The following is a 22,400-nucleotide window of genomic DNA, read 5'->3' on the forward strand; positions in this document are numbered from 1 at the left end:
TGATATCATACAGGGTGGATTGCATTAATTTTACTTTCCCATCGTGTTTCTGAAGGCTGTTTTAATGTTAATTTTTTAACGAACTTTAAAAGGATTGCCCAACGCTTGTAAGAGAATGAAAAGAAATTGTATATTTCTTGAATAATTGCAAAGAAACTAATTGTATCTGCATTCACTTTGGCTGTATCGTTAATGATTACATTTAGTGTATGAGCAGCACATCCACATGAAATGCTCGAGGATTTTTGTTTAAAAGCATATTTTGGAGCCCATATTTTTTCCCTTTCATATTTGCCCCATTGTCATATCCTTGACCTCGCATATCTTCAATGGGAATGTTCCATTTTTCCAGTTGTTCCATTATTGTTGCACATAAACCACGTCCTGTGGAATCTGATATATCTGCAAAACCTACAAAGTTTTCCCTGATCTTGACAATTCCATTGTCACAGGAAACAAAGCGAATAATAATGATCATTTGTTCTGTTTTACATGCATCAGGTGTGCAGTCTAAAATTATGGAATAATATTTAGATTTTGGAATTGATAATAAAATTGTATCCCTGATTGCGTTACTTAAAGTTTCCAATATTTAATGTTGACTGTCTTTACTCAAATAGTGTACTCTATTATTTCTTTGTAGGGCCCTTTCAACATGATTTTCCATAATGGGATCAAACTTTGCAAACAGTTCGACTAATTTAAAAAAATTGCTGTTATTCCTTTCATATAATATATCAGATTATCTGCAAAAAGTTAAATTTTGGCTACCAAGGAATTTTATAATTTCAATCAAGCATTCTAAACACTCGTCCAATGTTTCTTTTCCATTGAGTCTAGCAATCAATAGTAGTTTTGTGTTTTAAATATTTATCAACTTCCTTCCATTTTAAGAAATTTTTCATGTGAGTTAAACTAGTCTCATGTCAATGGAAAGTTGTACTTACATTTCTCCAATTGTTATAACCTTCTACAAGACTACTTGATTCGGTAGGTGCGAAAGGTTTGCAACAAAAGCAAAAAACAGAATTTAAAGTTTCGGAATAAATGCGCCATGTTCTTGGCACGAGCTCACCATTTTCCATTTTTCTATTATAATACGTGTCACCAAATTTATGACCATATGTATCTCTTAGATATAATATATTTTTCTGTTGAACCGACTCCATTTCAATTAAAACAACTCGTAATTTTTCATCAATATTTCCCCATTCACCTGGATCTTCTAAATTTACAGAGACTAACAATGTGTTAGTTTCATGGTCAACTACAACTAAATCTTCTCCTAACTGTTTTTCACTTAAATCATGCTTCTTGTTATCTTGTTCAATAGTTGAAATAGTACTTTCATGGAAACTGGATGATGTGCACGGTTCTTCAACTCTGATTTCTGATGTATCGAGTTGGTTACAATATGTATCAGAATATTTTAATATTTTAACAAATTTATTAAGAGCCCCAGTTTGTTTCTTAACATCTGCTTCTTTCGCAGCATGACTTTTTTTTTTAATTTTTGATTCCATTTCTATTTTATACCCACGAGAAATTATTACACAACACGACCCAGAGAAGAAATAATGGTCTGCACTGTGCTACTCTCAGTAGCCTACTGAGATGCGTACCATATGACTGGTTAACCAGTCACATGCGTACCATATGACTGGTTAGCAACAAATGTTTTGTACGAAACTTCATTTCTGCACATAAAAACCGTTCACCATTTCACTTTAGATAGACTGCAGTAGACACAGCATTCTGTAGGCAAGCATTTAGCCTACTCTCGCTGCAAAATTGTAAACAGCCGGCTGATCAAAGAGGCGGCAATATACAATTTTTTTAAATTTTTATTCGGTGTATCCAGCCTTATTTATTTTAATATTGATCATTCTAAGAATTGTTTGTTTTCATGATAAAAATTTTGTTTCTGCCTGCCCTGAATAGGAAAACACCACGAGAAGACAATATAGACATGGAACTGTACAAAAATGCAGGGGAAAACTGGATGGTTGCCAGCAGTGTGAGGATCTCTATGGGAAAGGATAATAAGTGGAACTAAAAGGGGTGGGGATAATTATGAAGAGCTCAGGAGATAACTTGCAGGTGTAGCATTGAATGAGGAGTTAGCTGGAAAAGAGATCAATGCAGCTTTGGGGATTTTCAAGAACTATCTAGTAGAAGCAATGTCTAAATGTATTCCAAGAATCAGAAGGTTAAATAAGGTAGGTGTGAAATGGATGAATAGAGAGATTAATCATGCGATATAGAGAAAAAGGGCATTAATGAGTCAGCATAAGAGAAGTAGTGATAACCAATTTCATGAGAATTACAAAGACCAGGCAAGGCATGTGACCTGGTTGATAAGGGTAGCAAAAGTGATTTATGAACAGCAGTTAGCTAATGAAGCCAAAAAAGAATCTTAAGGAGTTCTTTTGATATGTAGCCAGCAAAAAAAAAAAAAAGGATGATTATGGAAGGATGACATTGATTGGAGAAAATGGTATAAAGACAGCTGTTGCAGAAGTTGTAGTGGAGATACTTAATGAGCAGTTACATAAAGGTCTTTCAATCTTGTGAATGAGAGTATTTGATGATTGGGAGGAGAGACTGACTGTTATGACCAAGAGGTGTATTGGGAGTTGTGCAAACTAGATGATAATAAGACTGTGGAACTTAATAATATATCACCACGTATTCTGAAGGAATGTGCCAGGAAGTTGACACCTGCCTTGACATATTTTTTTAATGAGTCTTGCATTGGGTCAAGTTCCTAAGGAGTGAAAAGAGGGCAAGATTGTGCCACTTCATAAGGGAGGTGATAGAACTCAATCAGCAAATTGTCAGGTGTTGTGGTTAAGTTGTTGAGAAGCTTGTGAGAACTAGGATCCAGAATTGGGTTGACAACAACGGTATTATCTTTGATGGACAGCATGGATTTGCTAACGGGAGGTCATGTTTTAGTAATCTACTTACTTATTACAATAAGGTAACTACTTCCTTGGACTCTTTGGGGTGGCACTCACTGATGAGGCCTCAGTAACGGTTGACAGTGGTCTGGGTATTGGCCCTTCTCATAATGCACAGTATTATATGCATCTGAAAGGATGTGTGTGTGTGTGTGTGTGTGTGTGTGTGTGTGTGTGTGTGTGTGTGTGTGTGTGTGTGTGTGTGTGTGGTTTTGCATTATGGAATACTAAGGTAATTGATGTGAAGTTATTAGCCTCTATACACAAGTTATAGAGTTTGTTGCTTTAGTCAATATGATGGGACCTCAGATTGTTGACATTAGTGAAACCTAGCTATCAGAATCAATCATACTAACTGGTGTTGAGTATAAATGGTACAGTATTTTTAGAAAGGTTAGAGAGGATAGGAGAGGAGGGGATGTGCTGTTAATGATATCAGATGACTTGAATCCAGTTAGAGTTGAGACCTATGATTGTAGTACTATTACTAACAGTGAAGACTGCATCACCAAATAGAAAAGATGGGCATGAAAAGAGTAATCATAATGGGATTACTCTTTTCCGAATATTGATTGGATAAATCTCATGAGAGGAATGAAAATGAATTTATTGAGATGTTGTAAGACAACTTCCTCAAGCAGCATGTGACAAAAATATCTCGAGGTCAAAGAGTGTTAGATTTCATTATAGTGTCAGAGGGTATTTCAGTTAAAAATGTAACTATTCCGCCTTCGGTTGGTGACAATGATCATGCGGTAGTCATTTGGGAAATGACTAAGTTTGTGAATGTTCCTTTCATAAACTTAGTCTGCTCTGAACTGCAAAGCAGGAAATTATGACCAGCTAAGTAGTATACTGAGTTCAGTGGAATGGGATTGGTGGCTGGATGGGAAGAATATCAACAGTGCATGGGAAGCATTTAAAGAACACTTAAATGATGCGATATCAGAATGTGGCCCCAGAGTTTGGTGAATAAATAGGGTTGAAATCAAATGGATGTGTAATCTTATTAAGCGAGAGATTCATAAGAAAATGATGATGTGGAGGGAATACCATGTGCATAAGGATGATGTGCATTATGAAAATTATAAGCAGCACGCTAGAATAATCAACTGTTGTATGGAAAGCAAAGTCAGGGTATGAAAAGAAACTGACTCTGTGTGCTAATGACAACCCACAAGAATTCTATTGATATACTGCAAATAAAAGAAAGAATGAATATGAAAGAATAACTTCTAATTGCAGATGGCATGAGGGTAACAGATGCAGAAGAGGTTGTTCAACTAATGAATGCTCGTTTGGTTAAAATCTGTCAACGTGGTGTATGCAACATTGAGCTCACTGTTACCTCTTCACTGGATGAAGAAATGTTGGTGTATGAGGATGAAGTATTAGAGCTGTTGCACAAACTGAATAAAAATTCAGCAGTAGGGATTGATGGGATATCGGCATGCTTGCTAAAAGAGTGTTCAGCTGAACTGGTTATTCCTTTGACCAGGCTGTTTAATATGAGTCTTAGAACAGGAATGATTCCGCAAGAATGGAAAGAATATATATGGTAATTCCATTGCACAAGGGTGGTGCAAAGACTGATGTATCCAACTATTGACCAATTAGTATTTCAGGAGTGGTGGCAGTGAAGATTTTGGAAAAATTGGTTAGGGTTCACATTCAGAAATGGGTTGACAATGAATGTCTACTTCTCAATGAACAATATGGGTTTACTAAGGGAAGGTCACTTTCACTACATCTTCCTCCATTTGGACAGGGACATGACTCTTCTTAGGTCATCAGTAACCAACATCCCTCTCTTTTATTCTTTCTGTCTGCTTGAAAATTGTTATATCCATCATATATATTCCTGTTAGCATATTGCTTTCTGACAATCTCATGTGACTGACAGCAATAATTTGGAGACTAATTTTATCATGACACAAACTCTGTATCTTTCTTTCTGTTACTTCTTGTATTAGTTTTTAATAGCTTGTTTCTGGCCATCCTTTGCGCAGTTCTTCATTCTATTTTTTCATAAGGATTTGCCTTTTGACAAGATTTGTCTTTGCTTCTGCCACTGACATGATTGCAGGTTTTAAATCTCTCATGTCACCATTTATTATTATTATTACATGACATCTCCAGGGAGTATAAAGACTCATCGAGGGAGGGCACCTACTCCACAACTGTCCGTCTCCGCTACTCATTCCCCCAACTACTTTCATCATCTACACCAATGCCATCTACTGCTGACCATTACTACTAATATTTTCACAGACAGTCACAAACATCCATGCCCAAGGCGGGATTCGAACCCGCACCTTTTGGCTGGAATGCAGATATGCTAACCACTCGGCCAACCAGGCTGGCATGTGACAGGAATAGATTTATGATTCCACTCTCACTCAGATGTGGACTATCTCTACCAAGCAGCTCCCTTCTACCTTCAAATATATCCCATGTATCCAAATACTTTGGGACCCTTTTCCTGTGCATGCTATCATACCATTCATAATCATTTCCCTGGTGTCCTAATTTCTCTGCTATCACAACTCATCAATAGTATTGTTTCTAACAATATCTTCAAATCCACATGACTTGATTCACACTTGTTTCTTCCTCTCTCTCTCTCTCTCTCTCTCTCTCGCTATGCTACTTTTCAACCTTCTGCTGAAGGTGAATGATGAAATAATAGACACACACTTTACAAGTATAATTTAAAGATGCCAAGAAATTATATTCTTGGTTTAATCCTTTATTCAAATGTAAGCAAACAATGTTCGTGTGAGAAGTATCTTCATGACTGAGCTACTTGTATATAGAGGCTAATGACTTCACATCAATTATCTTAGCACACCTCCTATCAGATATGTGTAATGCTGCATTATGAGAATATAATAAAAATAAGCATTATATTTTTATTATATTATATTCTTCTTATTATTATATTTTTATGTAAATCATGGATAAAAGATATCTGGCCAGAAATTGAAGTGCTGGTTCCTGAAAAAGAAATTGCTGAAGATTGGGTTCCTGTTCATCCACAGATTATAAGTGTACTAGAGCTTTCCTGCCACACAAATCACTTTTGGAAAAATATTCAGTATTTGCAAAGATGAATGGCAAAATACTAGACACCCTTGTACAGCTACAAATTAAAGATGCCAAGAAATTATATTCTTGGTTTAATTCTGTATGCAAATATAAGCAAACAATGTTTGTGCATGAAGTATCTTAGTATCTTCATGACTTAGTATCCCATAATGCAAAGCACACTTCCTTTCAGACATGTGTAATGCTGTGCATCATGAGAATATGAGTAAAATGATTAAAGAACAAGTGAAAAAATATTCAACACTTGTAGAACTGAATGAAAGAAAAAAAAATAATATGCAGTTATTTAAGCGCTGTATAAAAATGTATATTTTGTACTATTTGCTTTTTTAATTGTATGTCTGAATTCTTCCCCCCCCCCAGCAGATATACACAGTTTTACCATTTTAAAGTAGTCAATCAAGTCTTTTTAAATTGCATGATGATACACATGGACAGTTGACTGTTTTACTAAATCTACCCCTCCCCTCAAGATTTGTCAAGCTCATACTAGCACTCAGTAATTTATCAGTCATTTGATAAATGAATATTATATAGGCTCAATGGAGACCAATACATTTGGAGGTCCACTAGCATTTCACAAAACATTAACCATTATTAGTAATGGGATTAACATAAAGAAACATACTAATTTGCAGGAAAAGTTAAATCAGTGTAATTACTCCCCCACATCTTCTGAAAAACATATTTGTAATAAATCACACAAAATAATTTATCTTTATTTATTTATTATTATTATTATTATTATTATATATATATTTTTTTTTTGCGCGAAATGCTTGGCAACACCATTAATCTGTTTGTAGTCCTGTACTGCGCATTTTGTGACCTTGTACATCTCTGTGTTGATAACACTTAGCGGCATCCTTTTATCGTTTATAATAATCAGTTACATGTAACTTGAAAAATTTAAGACTTTTTCCACGATAAAGATTGAAAATAATAATGACACACACTTCTGTTTAAAGGAATATTGTATTTACATAAATAAAACGTTGTGTGTATTCATCCTATTTTTGTGGGGGCGCTGTCGCTCCGTTTCTCCTTTAACCAAAGCCAATAATGGCAGCAATGTGGAGTATTTACGATCGTGTTTTCGGTTCGTCATCTACTAAGGATAAGGAATCAGAGAAGAAGAAGAATGAAGATCTTGTAGAATCTGATGGCAGTAAAGCTTTGATATCAATATTAAGCCCTTTGGAAACATATATTGCATCTGTACAAAGTATTTTGATATGGGATCAGCCCTATCTCAGCGCAGTTGCTCTTGTAGCCTTGAATTGCCTCTTTTGGTTGATTGCGAGTTGTAGTAGACGATTTTTTTCATTTCTCAGCGTCCTTTGCATTATTGTATTTTTATGTAAATCATGGATAAAAGATATTTGGCCAGAAATCAAAGTGCCAGTTCCTGAAAAAGAAATCACCGAAGATTGGGTTCCTGTTCATCCACAGATTATGAGTGTACCAGAGCTTTGCCGCCACATAAATCACTTTTGGGAAAAGATTCAGTATTTGTGGAGAAGATTATGGAGATTGAGACAGACCCATCATAGTACATTTACCATTGTGGTGGGTACGATATTGAGTATATTTGCTATAACTGGACAGCTGATTCCAGGTATAATAATTATATACACATTGGTAATGACCATTTTCCTGGGACCCGGGATTGTGTTATATGTCATACCACCGTCATTTTATGCACACATTGAAGGCTTTTTTATTAATCAAGAATCCCAGAATTCGAAGAGGCAAGAACAGGGTTTTGCGCGTTCTGATACTGACAGTGAATTGGAAGAATTTATTCCGGCTGAAGCCGTATCGGAAGTGATGAAGCAGCTTTCACTCTCTGAAGAAAATGATGTCGAAAAAGACTCGTTTGACATGTTAACTGAGGCAGACAGTGCTAAAAACGAAAATGAACCGTGCACGTAGCGTTTCTTTGATGGTGTAATTTAGTAACAGAACTTTTATGAAGCAGTTTTTATTTTATTTTATTTTTATGCCTTGTACAATAGTTTGTATATGAGTACTTAAATTATATATGTGAGAAAAATTGAGTATATTTCTGAAGGATTGTTTGCTTTACAATGACAGCTTTGGTTTACTGATAAAGATGCCTTGAATCATGAATTGAGTTTGTAAATTTTTTAACACTTATATTATATTTTCTAATATCTGACTTAAATAATAATGAATATAAGTTAAAATAATAAAATGTTGGCAAAATAAATAAAAGTTTTTTTGCTGGCATTTTTTTCCATTTTTATTTCTTCTGCTTACCAGAAGAATTTCTTTCTGCATATATACAGGGTGTTCGGGATAAATTTGACATATTTATAATTAATTATATTTTTCCGTAAGTTACATGTATTAACACACACTTCTCTTCATTTAAAAGTTTGGACCCTTCTTCATTCATATACAAGATGTCAGAAAGGATGGATAGCTGGAACCCACCTGAATCATGGAAGAGAATAACTTGTATCATGATGATTCGTGCCCGCCATCAAAATAAGGATATTACGACTGCTGCCCAATGCTCCCTGAATACAGTAAAAACAATCAGGCATGAACTAGAGACTTGCAATGGTGACTACGAGGATGTAGCAAGAAGAAAGATCCCTAGCAGACGATCTGATTGCGTTCGTACAGCAGAATTCCTCGCAAATCTGCAGGAACAGGTGTGTTGAAGAACCCTGGCATTGGAATTCGGGCTTTGTTCGTGGAGTTGCTAACTGTAGTCAAGCCCTGGATAACAAGGGTAGCCAATGGTAGGCCGTATGTATGGCAGCAGGATTCGGCCCCTTGCCACACCTCTGGGAAAAGTCAAAAATGGTTGTCTGAAAATTTCTACGACTTCACCAGTCCAAATGTTTGGCCTCCAAACTCCCCAGACCTTAACCCCATGGATTATTTTGTATGGGGCGCAGTTGAAAAAGACACCAATCGCACTTCCAGTAATACAAAAGCCCAGTTAATGGATAAAATTAAAACAGTTTTTGCGGCCCTTCCCAGGGAGACTGTAGCATCAGCTTGTTCGAGGTTCCGAAGCAGAATTGAAGCTGTGATCGATGCTAATGGTGGTTATTTTGAGTAAATCTTGTTGATAGTATTGTAATTAACTCTGCCTGTAATGTTTTTTTGTCAATTCATTAAATTTAATAGATACAAAGAAGATTTTCTTTTTCCTTACGAAACTGTCAAATTTATCCCGAACACCCTGTATATATATATATCTACGTACATACATATTACAGTATCACTGAAATGTATACCTAATTAAAAGTTCCTCATTCTCTTCCCCCTCCATGTTTCTTAGCATACTTAGAATAATTAAAAAAAAAAAAATGGTGACTGCAATTTTGTATGATTAGAGATAATTTCAAGACCAAAAATGAATGACAGTTATAAAGTTAAAATGTATTGTACATTGTGTTCTCAGGACCCTGATTAAATATGTAATAATGCTGAATAATTAAATAATATCAGCTGTGTACATAGCTGTGTGTTTTATCAGCTGTGTACATAGATTATAAGACTTTTCATGAGCTGTTGAAATATGTTTTTAAGCTAAGTAGTTGCAAATCAGAGTGGGTTTGTGTAATGAAGAATGCTATTGTTTTGAAATAGTTTGAGAGTTGTATAAAATCTCATTGAATGTCTCTGCAAGGATTTGACATAATTTTAATTAGCTTTTCTAGGAATGTGTTGCTAGAAGAAGCAGTTACCTGAAGGTAATACTTGTAAATGCTGATCTTGACATATGCTGTTACACGATTACAAGATGATTGTATGATATTCTCTTTTAAGTTATCCTTTTTTCGAAAAGTAAACACAAAAAAAATATCCTTCATGATAACATAAAATATAAATGATACTTATTTTTTGATAAAATATGAGCCATAGTTGGTCAACTTCCTTTTCCATACACATATTGGAAGATATTTTTAATAGATGTTAATCAGGTTTTTGTTTGTGAACAGTTATCCTATAATGGAACTTAAAATAGGAAGCATACTGTCTAGGATCTTTAGCTATAGTGTTTATATATTATAGCTATTTATAGCTAAAGTGTTTCTCCATGGCACCAAGCCAAGATTGGATAATAGATTTTTCAGATGATCAAAGGCCGGTGATGTGTGACTTGTCAGTCAGTCAGTCTGGCTGGTGAGGTTGCCAAATTCACAGAAAGCTTCATCTTTAATAGAATGCATGAAATGTATATATTGTACTGTAATTAAAATATACTCAGTTTATAATGCCAACATTGGGTATTATTTTTAGGTGATATTTTTAATTATTTTATCTAATTTAGTTTTTTTTTTTCCCAGTGTCTTGGGTTTAGATTGTGCTTTGGTAGTTCTCGACAAGTTATTTACATTTCATGTATACAAATATTTGGTTATTTGTATAACATGAATGTTATACAATAATATGATATTTATAGAATAATAATAATAATAGTAGCCATGTTTACAAGTAAATATTTATATATATTACGATTTCCACTAAGACATTACTGTATAGGTAAGCTGAGAAATATTCTTATTTATTACTAATTACATGTGCTTATATCAATCTAGTATTAGGGTTAGATAATAATTTTTTTTTTTTTTTTTTTTTTACTTTAATGAAATTATGTTCACTCTTTAGTTCAGAAAAAAAACAAACTCAAACCGAGATCTCTGTAACTAAATTCATTTTAAAAAGTTCTTTAAAATACAATTTTCAATTGAAGCTGAGCTAACACAGGCAAACCAAACATCTGGAGGAATTTGTTTAATAGTTAACAGACAAAAATTCATTTATGATAACCTTTCTTGATGAACTGACTGTGCTGCATGTTAATAAGTGAAGCAACAGACAATATAGTTTGTCTGAGCATGTTTTTTTCCCATGGTTTTTTGTTTGAATAAAAGATAGGAATGAGGTAGAAGGCTACGTCATTGAAGTTCATACTGTATTGTAGTCTTCTGCTGGTAGCTGGTACACTTTAGTTGAAATTGAGGGGGGGGGGTAGATTACAGGCAGTTGGCTTGATGTGAGCCTACTTTGAACTACTCTGAATCTGTTTTTTCAATTAAATTATAGTAATATTTTCAGGGTAAATTTGACTCGTTTTTGGACATTATTCCTGTCAGTAATAATCACATTCTGAGTAATAACTAGCTAAGGGTTAAATACCAAATGTTTATTTCACTTAATTTAGATGAACAGTGATATGAGCTGAAGGGCTAATTGTTAAAGAGTCCTCAGTGCTAATTTTTCAGTTTGCCTATAATATGCTGATGGAGCTGGTTTTGATATATAGCATATTTACTTGTGAAGATAAGCGGATATATATGGGGTAAAACAGTGCTGAATGATATCACATCAGATTAACTTTGTGTTCTTGAAAATTCTCTAAGCCAGCAAGATGAAACAAGTGCTGGAATGTACAACTACTTTTTGTTCTTTTTTTTTTGTGATTATATATGTTATTACTATGTTTTATGATAAATTCTCAAATATGGCCAAAAATAACATATCTTAGCTGAATGCTAATTTGATTATTGTTGACTGACTAGAATTTAGAAAAATGTTCAAAAAAGTAATCTTGATCATGAATTTTTATAACACTGATATTGTAAAGTTTAAATGGTCAGAATTGAGTTCTGTGATATCTTGAATATTGTCGAATTTGATTTTATTTAAGTGAATTTTCTCTATTTATTTTTTTCTTTTCCTCCCATCTCTTGGTATGTTCATATGCTATAGTGGTACTAATGCTATTTCATATAAATGATAGATTAGAAAATTCACTAGTTTAATAGAAAATTGTATTTAAGTGGGTCACAATGAAGTAGTTATTAGGACTAAATTTTTTCTAAAGTGAAATATTGTTAATGTATTTTTGGGAGACTTTGTATGACTTGTGCACTATTGTTTTGATCATTAGATATAATGTAACATGTTAGAAAAATGCAGGTAACATAAGTACCGTAAATTAATCTAATCGGTATCACATGAATAGATTTTTTTTTTTTTTTCTGTAGTTTGGTTACCTAGCCAAGATCAAGTTATAGATCACTGTATATTCCATGTTTCATTTTATTACTGGCACATAACGTTTGCCAGTATTTGCAGTCAACATTGCAAAATCTTTATTCTTGTATTAGTAAGCAAATCTTGTCTGATACTTTTGTACTAATAAATTAAGTTGATTTTTTATACTGCCTTTTCAGTTTTATTAGAAATATACATGTAGAATAAACACTTGCATTGTCAAACTCTTCTTAATATTGATCCTTTTCAGTCTTTCTGTTTGTGTAATAGCTAACACACACACACATTGTTTGTTTTGAACTGTTGTGAGTTATACCTAGTTTCCACTTAGTCTTCCAATGAGAAGTTTAGCATATTCAACAAATAGCTGAGAAGCAACTTGAGTTGTTTCAAGATATACATGTAACTAGTATGTGTTTCTAGTCAGTATTTCCCTGTTGACAAATTATTGTGCTGAGTGGACAGTAGAATGTGGACCCTCATGTTTACTTCATGTTTCTTTGTGTTTTTACTACTTTGTCTGTAATGAAATCTTAATAAACTTAAAATAGTAGTTTATAATTTTTAAGAAAAAAGCAATAATGATAATTCTAATGTGTGTGTATACAGTTAGTAACTTCATTATAAATGTCATTTTATGGTTAAATACTAACTCTATATCCTTTATCAATATACTTCAATCATCATTGTTTATTCAATATAAATAGAGAAATATATGTTTGAGAATTTCTGATTGTGGTTAACTAAGATGGAATTGAACCTTTTTCTTTGAATACACTGAGTAACATAGTACTTGGAGTTTGGAAAATGAGCTATTGAGTATCCATTTTTGATAAAATGTTGTGAATCCTGTCATTAAGGGTTGTAAACTTATAGCACCTTTTTAGTTCTGTGGGAGTGGTTAGATAATCCCCAAACCAAATATCATACTTTTCAAGCCATGTTAAGCCATGATTAAGCAAGATAGTAATCTTGCACAGTGATGAAATTCATCGATTGTCTGGAGAATGTAAATGCTGTTCATTTTTGCAACAACGTTAGCAAGACATTCAACATGTTTGTTGCTATGTTGCATGCACATTTCTGAATTTATTATTATTACCAGAGGGGCCAGTTGCCCATGCTCTTCATTCACACTATCTTCACTCACTACTTCCATTGCAAAACCATTACAGTCATACACTGCAACTGCTCTATGAGAAAAAAGTTTGAAGTTCTTGATCATAACATCTCTTTTTCTCCTATTTGCTAGTACCACAAATTCTCAGTCTCTTCTCAATCTATGTTCCATCCCAATATTCTTAACACACTCCTCTGCACCCTTTCCACTGTATGCACTACTTATGAAGGTATTTCTGAATAAATATAGAAAATATCATTTTTGCACTCTTGTCAGTTATATTGGATTTCCTTGCAAGTTTGAAATATTTTAATGATTATTTCAACAAGTTAATGTTCACACGAGGATGTGCTTTAAAAAAGTTTTCTCTTTGATATTGAACATGCCTGATATTCTGAAGGGTGAACAAAAGAAATATTCCTTTATTAAATAAGTAGTTTATTAAATAGGTATTAAATGAAAACAAGTGAAAATGACAGATTTGTATTTGGACAGCACTCTGTGTATTTCTGCAAATGCTGACTATTTTGAGACATGAATAACTCTTGGGTATTTCATTAATTGCATGTAATTTTATCATAGTCTGTTTAATTTTTATATACTTAAAACATTTTAATTTGATCTATCTTATTGCTATCATATTATATTAATATGGTTATGATTTTTTTTAAGATATCAGCCCTGCATACGAGGTTTCAAAACCTTAATTACGCCAGTGTGGGTAAGTGGTTAAGAAAGAAGGAACTTAAGTTTTTTTGAACAAGGGGCAGTCCTTAGGGAAAACCATGCGGGAAGAGTGTTCGAAAGCATAGAAGTAAATGGAATTGAGAACAAAAAAATTGGTTTGTTATTTTTGGATTTAATGGATGCAGTGAATGAATGCTGACTAGCATTTTTTTTCACCTGTCTTTAGGCTTGAGGGAAAGTGGAGGAATAGTGTCAGCCATTTGAGCAGCACAGTCTCCATAGAAATATCTGTATAAGAGGCATAACGACCAGAATTAGTCTATGAGAAAGAGTGGAAGCATTTTATCAGATCACTCTTTTGGACAGCATTAAGCATTTATAGAGATTTTTGAATTGCCAACCATGAGTGAGAACAGTATTTTAAGGTAAATTAGATTTCAAATTTTTACAGTTTTAGGAGTTGTACAGGTGAAAAGTAATTGCCTTCAGCAGAAAAGAATACTTATTTTATTTTTTTGAAGGCAGAGGAAGCTATGGCATGCTTATGTCAGGAGAGGCTAGACGTGTAATTTTGAAGAAGAGAGATCTGTCTTGCATGGAGATTTGGGTATTATCAAAAGTGGACAGAAGGAGGGTGAAATGTGATCTTTCTTTCTTGCAAAGTAATAAGAGGATTATGTTTTGATGATATTGAAATTGACAATGTTGTTTTCACGTCACTGAAATATACAAGAAGAGGTTTTTTAAGATATTGATTATAGAAAATTTTGTAGTTTTGGATATCCAGGTTATACTATACTTCTTACTTACCTTGCTGAAACTTTAAGGTTCTTAGATGTAAGTAATAACTTCTTCCTTTATGTCTTAAGATCTTTCACTCCAGTCCAGGATTCCATCTTAGCTAAGGCCTTTTGGATGTTAATCTCCTATCACTTCTGCATGCTTCCTCTAGGTCACTTTCCATCAGGCCTCATCTCGAATGCTTGTTTAGTGATTCTCTCCTCACCCATTCTTTCCATATGTCTAAGCCACCTCAACTGGTACCATGCATCTAGGAGGACAGTCCCTGGATGATACCATAGTCTCTACTACCAGAGACTGTGGTATTTTTTCAAGTCTCTTCAAGTCAGCAGTTAAGAGTGGTAATCTCATTGAAAATCTACCACCCAACCAACATTCCTAAACATCCATGCCGCATTGGAATTTCCGGCATCATCCTATAGGTTAGAGTGCAGAAATGTTATTTCCTTCTCAGAATTGAAGATGCCGAAAGTAATCTTGATCTCAAGTCATATTCTTGCATATGTAAGTTGCAAAATTCTTTGGATTTTAGATGGTTGTAGCAGTTTGTTTTCATGAGTTCCAAAGTATGGTGTATGTGATAAGAAACATAGTGTGCCTGTTAAGTAATGAGGATTTTTTACAGGCAGGCCTGCCCTTTAAGTAACAAATGTTTTCATAGTTTTGACTGCTAGGAATGTGTTGTAATCGCAGGTGCAACTTCGAGTTGGGTGATGCAGTAGTTTTCATGTGGTAACTGTTGAAGTAAAAGTGTGCGAGTGGAGTGTGTCAGAAGTTGCATCATGGAGCAAAGAGCTGCAATAAAATTTTAATTTAAATTAGGAAAAACTGCTACAGAAGTAAGACCTAAAAAAGTTGACTCTAATGACTGTCTGAGCCAGTAGCGTACTCAGGATTTAATCTTGGGTGCCAGAGGTGAGTAGACGATTTGAAAATACACTATGTATTGCATGCGACCTATGCCTGAGCATCTGCAATGATCGCTAATTCATTAGTACTATTCATAAATTCATAGTATAGACATAGAAGACACGATACAACATAAATAAAAAAAAATAAATAATTAGGAAAAGATTTTGGGAAAATTTTCCAATGTTTTTTCCTTTTTTTTTTGGAGGGGGCCATGGCCCCTTTGGTGCGCCACTGGTCTGAGCCATACATTTCTGCTGGGGAACCAGCAGAAGAAAGTCAGTCGCAAAAATCACATGTCAAAATGATGGCCATTGTTTTTTCAACACTGCTGGCATTATCCACTGTGAATTTGTTCCTTGAGGTCACCACAGTGAATAATAGTATTATTTAGGAGTAATGAAGTGTCTGTATGCCCGTATGTGATGTGTCAGGAAAGAACTGTTTTACAATAACAATAGGTTTCTATTACATGACAACATTCCCGCACACTGTGCTGCCTGTGAAACAGTTTCTGGCCTCTAAATCGATCTGTGAGATTGAACCCCCCCCCCCCCCCCATATTAGCCATATTTGGCTCCTGCAGACTTTTTCCACTTTCCAAAGGTGAAGTGTGCTTTGAAAGGGAAGCATTTCATCAACATTGAGAGCATCCAATGTGGTGTCACCCAGACACTGAAAGAGGTTCCCGTTAGAGTTAGAGGAAGATTGTTTTGAATCTGTGTAATTGACAATTCCAAATATAGTTCTTTGTTTTGATATAATAATTGTTTCATTACTTAATGGACACACTGTGTATACTTGTTTATTCATATTTACCCTACCATAAGCAAACAAAAGTTTGCACATAAAGTACCTTCATAAATAAACTGTTTGTATATAGAAAGCAGTTGACCTCACTAAAGTTGCTCTTTTTATCCTATGGCTAGCTTTCAATGTTGGAATCTCAGTAAATTGATATTGGTCTGGGACATCACTCTCTACTGTATAACTATGTGATCTTTGTTCTCTCCAATTTTGCATCATCTGCAAACAGTAATATATCACCTGTTAAAACTGTTCCAGTATCATTAATATATACAAGTTAAACAACAGTGATTCCAAAATATAGAGCATTGAGGCATCCTGCACTTCCATGTACAACTTGCTGATACGTATCTCACAGTCAGTCACCTATCCAACTTGCTAGTCTGTTTCAGTTTAGTTACCAGCTTGTGTGACAATCTGTTAAAAATCTGCAAAATCTAAGTTTACCAGTGCATATTACTTGGAAAGAAGTCAAATGCCATATTGTTGAGAAGGGTGGTGGTGGGAGAGTTTGTGAATGTCACACATCCAAGAATTCTAAACTGAATTCTTGGATGTGTGACTGAGGAAGGAGTTTAATGTGTCTTGGCCGAGGCAAATAGAGAACACATCATCTACATATCTTAGCCAGATAGAAGGTTTGAGGGGGGGGGGGAATGAGTCTTTGGCTTGTTTTTCAAAATTTTCCATGTAAAAATTGGCAGGGGGTAGTGGAAACCCATTGTGGTTCCCTCTATCTGTTTGTAAATTTTGTTCTTCCAAGAAAAATAACCAGAATTGATGGCAAAGGAAAAGAGATCTAAGATATCAGAAGGAAAAGCGTTTTTTAAGAGATTAGGGTGTCCTTTAAGGGAATGTTGGTTAATAGTGAGGTGATGTCAAAGCTTACCATTATATTTGTATTATTTAAAGTTAGAATTTCAGTTAAGGTTTTAAAATGGGTAGAGTTTTTTTTATATTGGATGTAAGACTATTGAGTGGAGAGTTAGCGAGCTGCTTTGACAATTTGTAGCAAGGTGCATGATTGGCATCCACTATTGGTCTTGGGGGAAGGGGAATTAGGTTTTGGGATTATTGGTAAACCGTATATCTGGGGGAATACAAGAACTGAAAGGTTTGAGTTTTTTTGTAATGTCCGGAAGGGCAGGAGGAAACTTTTTTAAGTAAGTTTTTTAACTTATGTTTTTGTGGGATTGTGTTCTAGTGGGATATAGGTAGCACGATCTCAGGAAATAATCTCTATATTTCAATTATACTACTCTGTGTATAGAAAATCTACTCACAGGCAGATACATTCACAAACTCTTCCCCCACCCCTCAACAGTATGAGAGTTGCCGCTAGAGAGATTCGTATTCGTTTGTGTTTGTGAGAGCTCCTGATAAGTTATTTTAAGTTATCGTTGATAAATTTACTTGAATATTAATTAGTTTTGTTTGCCTGGCATATCTTAGTGTGTCTGTTTGTGTGTTTTTGGTGTTTCATTTTAAAATTTGATAAAATACGTTAGAAGTAAGTATGGCTTCCGTATGAAGGAAAATGGTGGCCAGTAATGATGGTTCGCCATCTTTATTCAATAACGGTAATATAAATAAAGGAGATGATTCGGTGTACTATCTGCGAAATGTACGCTTTGCGGAGTGCGGTCGGAGTATGGTTAGATGATAATAAAGGAGTGAATGTGTGTGTAGAAAATGTAAGGAGAATGAGGAATTAAAGTGTATTTCAGGTTGTGAGTGTGATATTTTGGTCAAATTTCAGAATGAAGAAAATAGCGATATGACAAGAAATGGCAAGATTGTACCAGAGAACTGTGAATGCATGAATGTAGAAAGTGTGAATGATGGTATTAATTCAGAGCAAATTAATGGTTTTACAGAGAATAAAAAAGATGAGATAGATGCAATTAGTGAGATCGCGTTATTGAGCGTAGTGATACAAAGGGCAAAGCGGCAACTAGAACTTATGAACAAAAGTCTACTGAGTGTACCAGCCAATAATAAAAAGTATGATAGGAAAAATAAGCATATGAGTGTGAATGTAAACAAAATGAAGGAGAGAGTGTGGTATGGAGACTCGTTAGTACGAGGTGTGTTAGTAGAGGATTTGACAAAATCGTACCAACCTGGTGCGACCATAAAGGGTGTAACTGAGTCTATTAGAGAGCAAAAGGAAAGGGTGAAAGAAATGATTGTTGTGGCAGGTACGAATGATTTGAAAGGAGATAAAATGGAAATGATAGAGAGGACCTGAATGAATTATTTGAGGTAGCAAAAGAAAAGAGTGAAAGAGTTAGGATGATCTTATACCACGGTATGACAGTGAAGTATTTAAGAGGAGGGCAAAAATGGCAAATAACTTTATGCGTGGGTTATGTATGACGAATGGTGTGGAATTTGTGGACATGTGGAGTGAGTTCGATGAGCAAAAGGATCTATATAATATGGATGGCTTGCATTTGAATGGATACGGTGTAAGGAGATTTGAAAAAGTGTTGCTGAATGTAGTGGATATGCATAATCAGGGAAACTAGATTTATTAGGGGGGGGAGTAGATATACAGACTTTAGGGAGGCGGTTGAATGTATGAATGAGTATAATATGCCCGAGTGAATAAGGAAAACAAATCAGAATGGGATAGTTAATATAAGGCATCAAGGTAGGGATGGGATTAATGGGGAATCTTAAATTCATGTACACTAATGCTAGGAGTATTAGGAACAAGAAGGAAGAGTTTTTGGCCATGGTTGGCACTTCCAGACCACAGGTTATTGGCATTAGTGAATCATGGTTGACTGTAGATGATATAGCTAGTGGGATTGAATTTGATGGGGGTATATAGTGTGTTCAGGAATGACAGGGAGAATAAAATGGTGGGAGGAGTACAGTTGATGATAGCTGATGAGCTGCAGCCAAGGAGAATAGAAGTTGAATTGCAGGATAGAGAAAAGAGCACATTTGAAGCCATTTGGTGTGATATTGTGGCTAGCAGAATAAAATATACAATTGGGTGCTGCTATAGACCAGGTGATGGAAAAGATGGTGGAGACAGTATGCACAAGCAAATAGAAGAAATGAGTAGAACGAGGGTAATTATTATGGGAGATTTCAACTATGGTCACATTGATTGGAGTGAGGAGAGGACACATGGGAGGAAGGAATTGGATTTTATGCGATTAATAAGGGATAACTATCTGTGATTGCATGTAATGGAAAATACTAGGGGTCAGAGAGTGCTTGACCTAGTAATTACATCTGAGGATTTGGCTGTAACAAATATGACCACATTGCCACCAATTGGTGAGAGTGATCATAGGGTCTTGACTTGAGGTGGCTAAAGGTGCGGAATTTACAATTAATACAGGGTACATGTGGAATTGTCGGGCTGGCAAGTATGACAAGCTTAGGAGTTTGATTGGTTCAGTGCCATGGCATGCAAAACTGCAAGGACAAGTTGATAGTGCATGGGAGGCAGTTAAGAAGTGTTTGCATGAAGCAATGGCTGACTGTATACCTAGAGTCCGAATAATAAATCAACTAGGGGTTAAATGGATGAATAACGCCATTAAGCTTGAGCTGCAAAAAAAGAAACAACTATGGAAGGAATTTAAGGAGAAAGTTGACCGGCAGGCACATGAACGGTATAAAGTGCAGGCCAGAAGGGTAACGAGTGTAGTAAGAAAAGCAAAAAAGGATTACGAAAAAACATTGGCCATGCAGGCTAAAGAGAATCCTAGACTGTTTATTCGATATGTTACAAGTAAAAGGGAAAATGTATATGGCAGAATGATTTTAAAGAATGCCGATGGTAGGGAGGTATCCGAATCAGTTGATATAGTTGAGTTACTGAGTGAGCACTTTGCAAGAATATATCATCCAGATGGTGACATTGCAGAAATGAATTAACCAGTAGATTGTGGTAAATGAAGTGGAGGTGAGTAGTCTATTGCATAACCTCAATGTCAATACATCTGTGGGATTGGATGGTATACCAGCTCGTGTCATATGAGAAGCGGCTAAAGAATTGTCAGTACCCTTGACCATTTTGTTTAATTTGAGTCTTGGGTCTGGGTTAGTCCCGAGGGGGTGGAAAGAGGGGAAAATAGTTACACTGCATAAAGGTGGTTCCAAGACTGCTATTGTAAATTACCGACCGATTAGCATATCAGGAATCATTGTCAATGTCTTAGAGAAATTAGTCAAGAAAAGAATACAGGATTGGATAGATGAAAATGGGATATTGTATGGGAGATAACATGGTTTTGTGAAGGGTAGATCATTCCTCAGTAACTTGCTGATGTTTTATAACACAGTGACAGCTGAACATGATAAGGGTAATGGGTTTACAGTGATTCTACTGGACCTTGCCAAAGCCTTTGACAGGATACCACATGGAACCCTAATCAGTAAACTGGAGCAGATGGGGATGGATATAGGGTTGGTGAGATGGATAGGAGGGTGGTTGATGGAGAGATACCAGAGAGTGGTTTAGTCAGGAGTTGAGTCTAAAAGACGGCTTGTGACTAGTGGTGTGCTGCAGGGCTCTGTTCTTGGACCACTACTTTTCAATTTTTTCATCAATGATATAGGAAAGGATCTGAGACGAAGTGTTCACTTGTTTGCTGATGATGCAAAGTTGGGTAGAGCAATTGTGAGTGCACAGGAGTCAAAATTTTACAGGATGATTTGGATAGTTTGGAGGACTGGGCTAGGAAAAATGGATGTCAATTTAATGTGGCAAAGTGTAAGGTTATGCATTTTGGGGTGAAAAGAATAGCAGCAGTATATTGCATTGGTGGAACCATACTCCGAGAGATTGACGAGGCTAGGGATTTGGGAGTGTTGTGGATAGGGAATTGAAGTTTAGTGGACACATTGCAAAACTGGCTAAATCAGCTCATCAAATCACTTGGCTTCTGAAAAATACTTTAACATGCAGAGACAAACAAGTTGTTGTTCCTCTGTGTCGAGCCTTGATAAGATCCCACCTGGACTACTGTGCCCAGTTATAGGTGCCAGTGTTTCTTCGTAATGGGGAGGAAGTGGAGAGGATCCAGAGACGAGTGACCAAGATGATAGCAGGTCTGTGGAATGAACCTTATGAGAATAGGTTGAAGATTTGTGGGTTGCAAAAATTGGTCAATAGGCGGAAAAGGGGTGATACGATTGAGGCATTCAAATTTCTGAAGGGTTTCTATAAGATTAATCCAGAAGATATTTTTGAAAATAGGACTGGTGGTGGGAGGACTAGTGGCCATGCATGGAAGCTGGGTAAGAATGTGGTTAACAAGGGTGTTAGAGCTAGGTTTTTTACTTGGAGAGTGGTGAATGAGTGGAATAAGCTGCCAGAGTCTGTTGTGGGTGCTACTACCGTGAATGAGTTCAAGGCAAGGTATGATGGGTACTGTGTGAATGTCGATTAGTTGTTCTTGACATGATGTTATGGCCTCCCTTGATGAGTCTGTCGACTCCTTGGAGTTGCCTGGAATAATAATAATAATAATATGGCATTATCAAAACTCTAACCAATAGAACCCACAATCTTTTTTTCCATTGGAACCTTCCTTTCAACCATACTCAACCAGATACACAACACCTTCCTTTCCAATGACTACAACTATTACAGAATTAAAAAAATCAGTTCCCCTTATCTCCAGCCATTTCTTCAGAAGGACTTCAGAAATGCTGTCACCATACCCTACATTTGTGGAACATCAGAAAAAATAGCCAGATCCTTAAAAAAACACAACCTTCTCAAAGTGTTTAAGCCCCACTGCAAACTCACTACCCTTATCCATTTGACCAAATATCAGCTCAGCTCCCGCCTCTCTCAGTGCTGTAGTACAGTGCTTCCCAAACTTATGGATGCCAAGGTCCCCTTTGGAAAAATTAACATATTTCACGCCCCCCCCCCCCCCATCAAAAAAAAAACAACAAAAAATCGTAATACAGACATATAT

The 22,400-nt window shown here is 35.5% G+C and overlaps 2 protein-coding genes across 2 annotated transcripts in view; both read left to right on the forward strand.

The window, feature by feature from the left end:
- The window catches only part of LOC150110036 (glycolipid transfer protein), a 108,957-nt gene that overhangs the window by 37,611 nt on the left and 48,946 nt on the right, over window positions 1-22,400 (forward strand). The gene's annotated exons all lie outside the window — the stretch shown is intronic.
- Window positions 7,134-8,465, forward strand: LOC150110037 (reticulophagy regulator 3-like). The gene has a single exon (XM_090390842.1). The coding sequence runs from the start codon at window positions 7,134-7,136 to the stop codon at window positions 8,004-8,006; it is 873 nt and encodes a 290-aa protein (XP_090246968.1). The 3' UTR covers window positions 8,007-8,465.

The sequence above is a fragment of the Typopeltis vanoorti genome, chromosome 1 (assembly GCF_054136105.1).
Source record: "Typopeltis vanoorti isolate ZY-2024b chromosome 1, IOZ_Tvanoo_1.0, whole genome shotgun sequence".
In the NCBI taxonomy this organism is placed as follows: domain Eukaryota; kingdom Metazoa; phylum Arthropoda; class Arachnida; order Uropygi; family Thelyphonidae; genus Typopeltis; species Typopeltis vanoorti.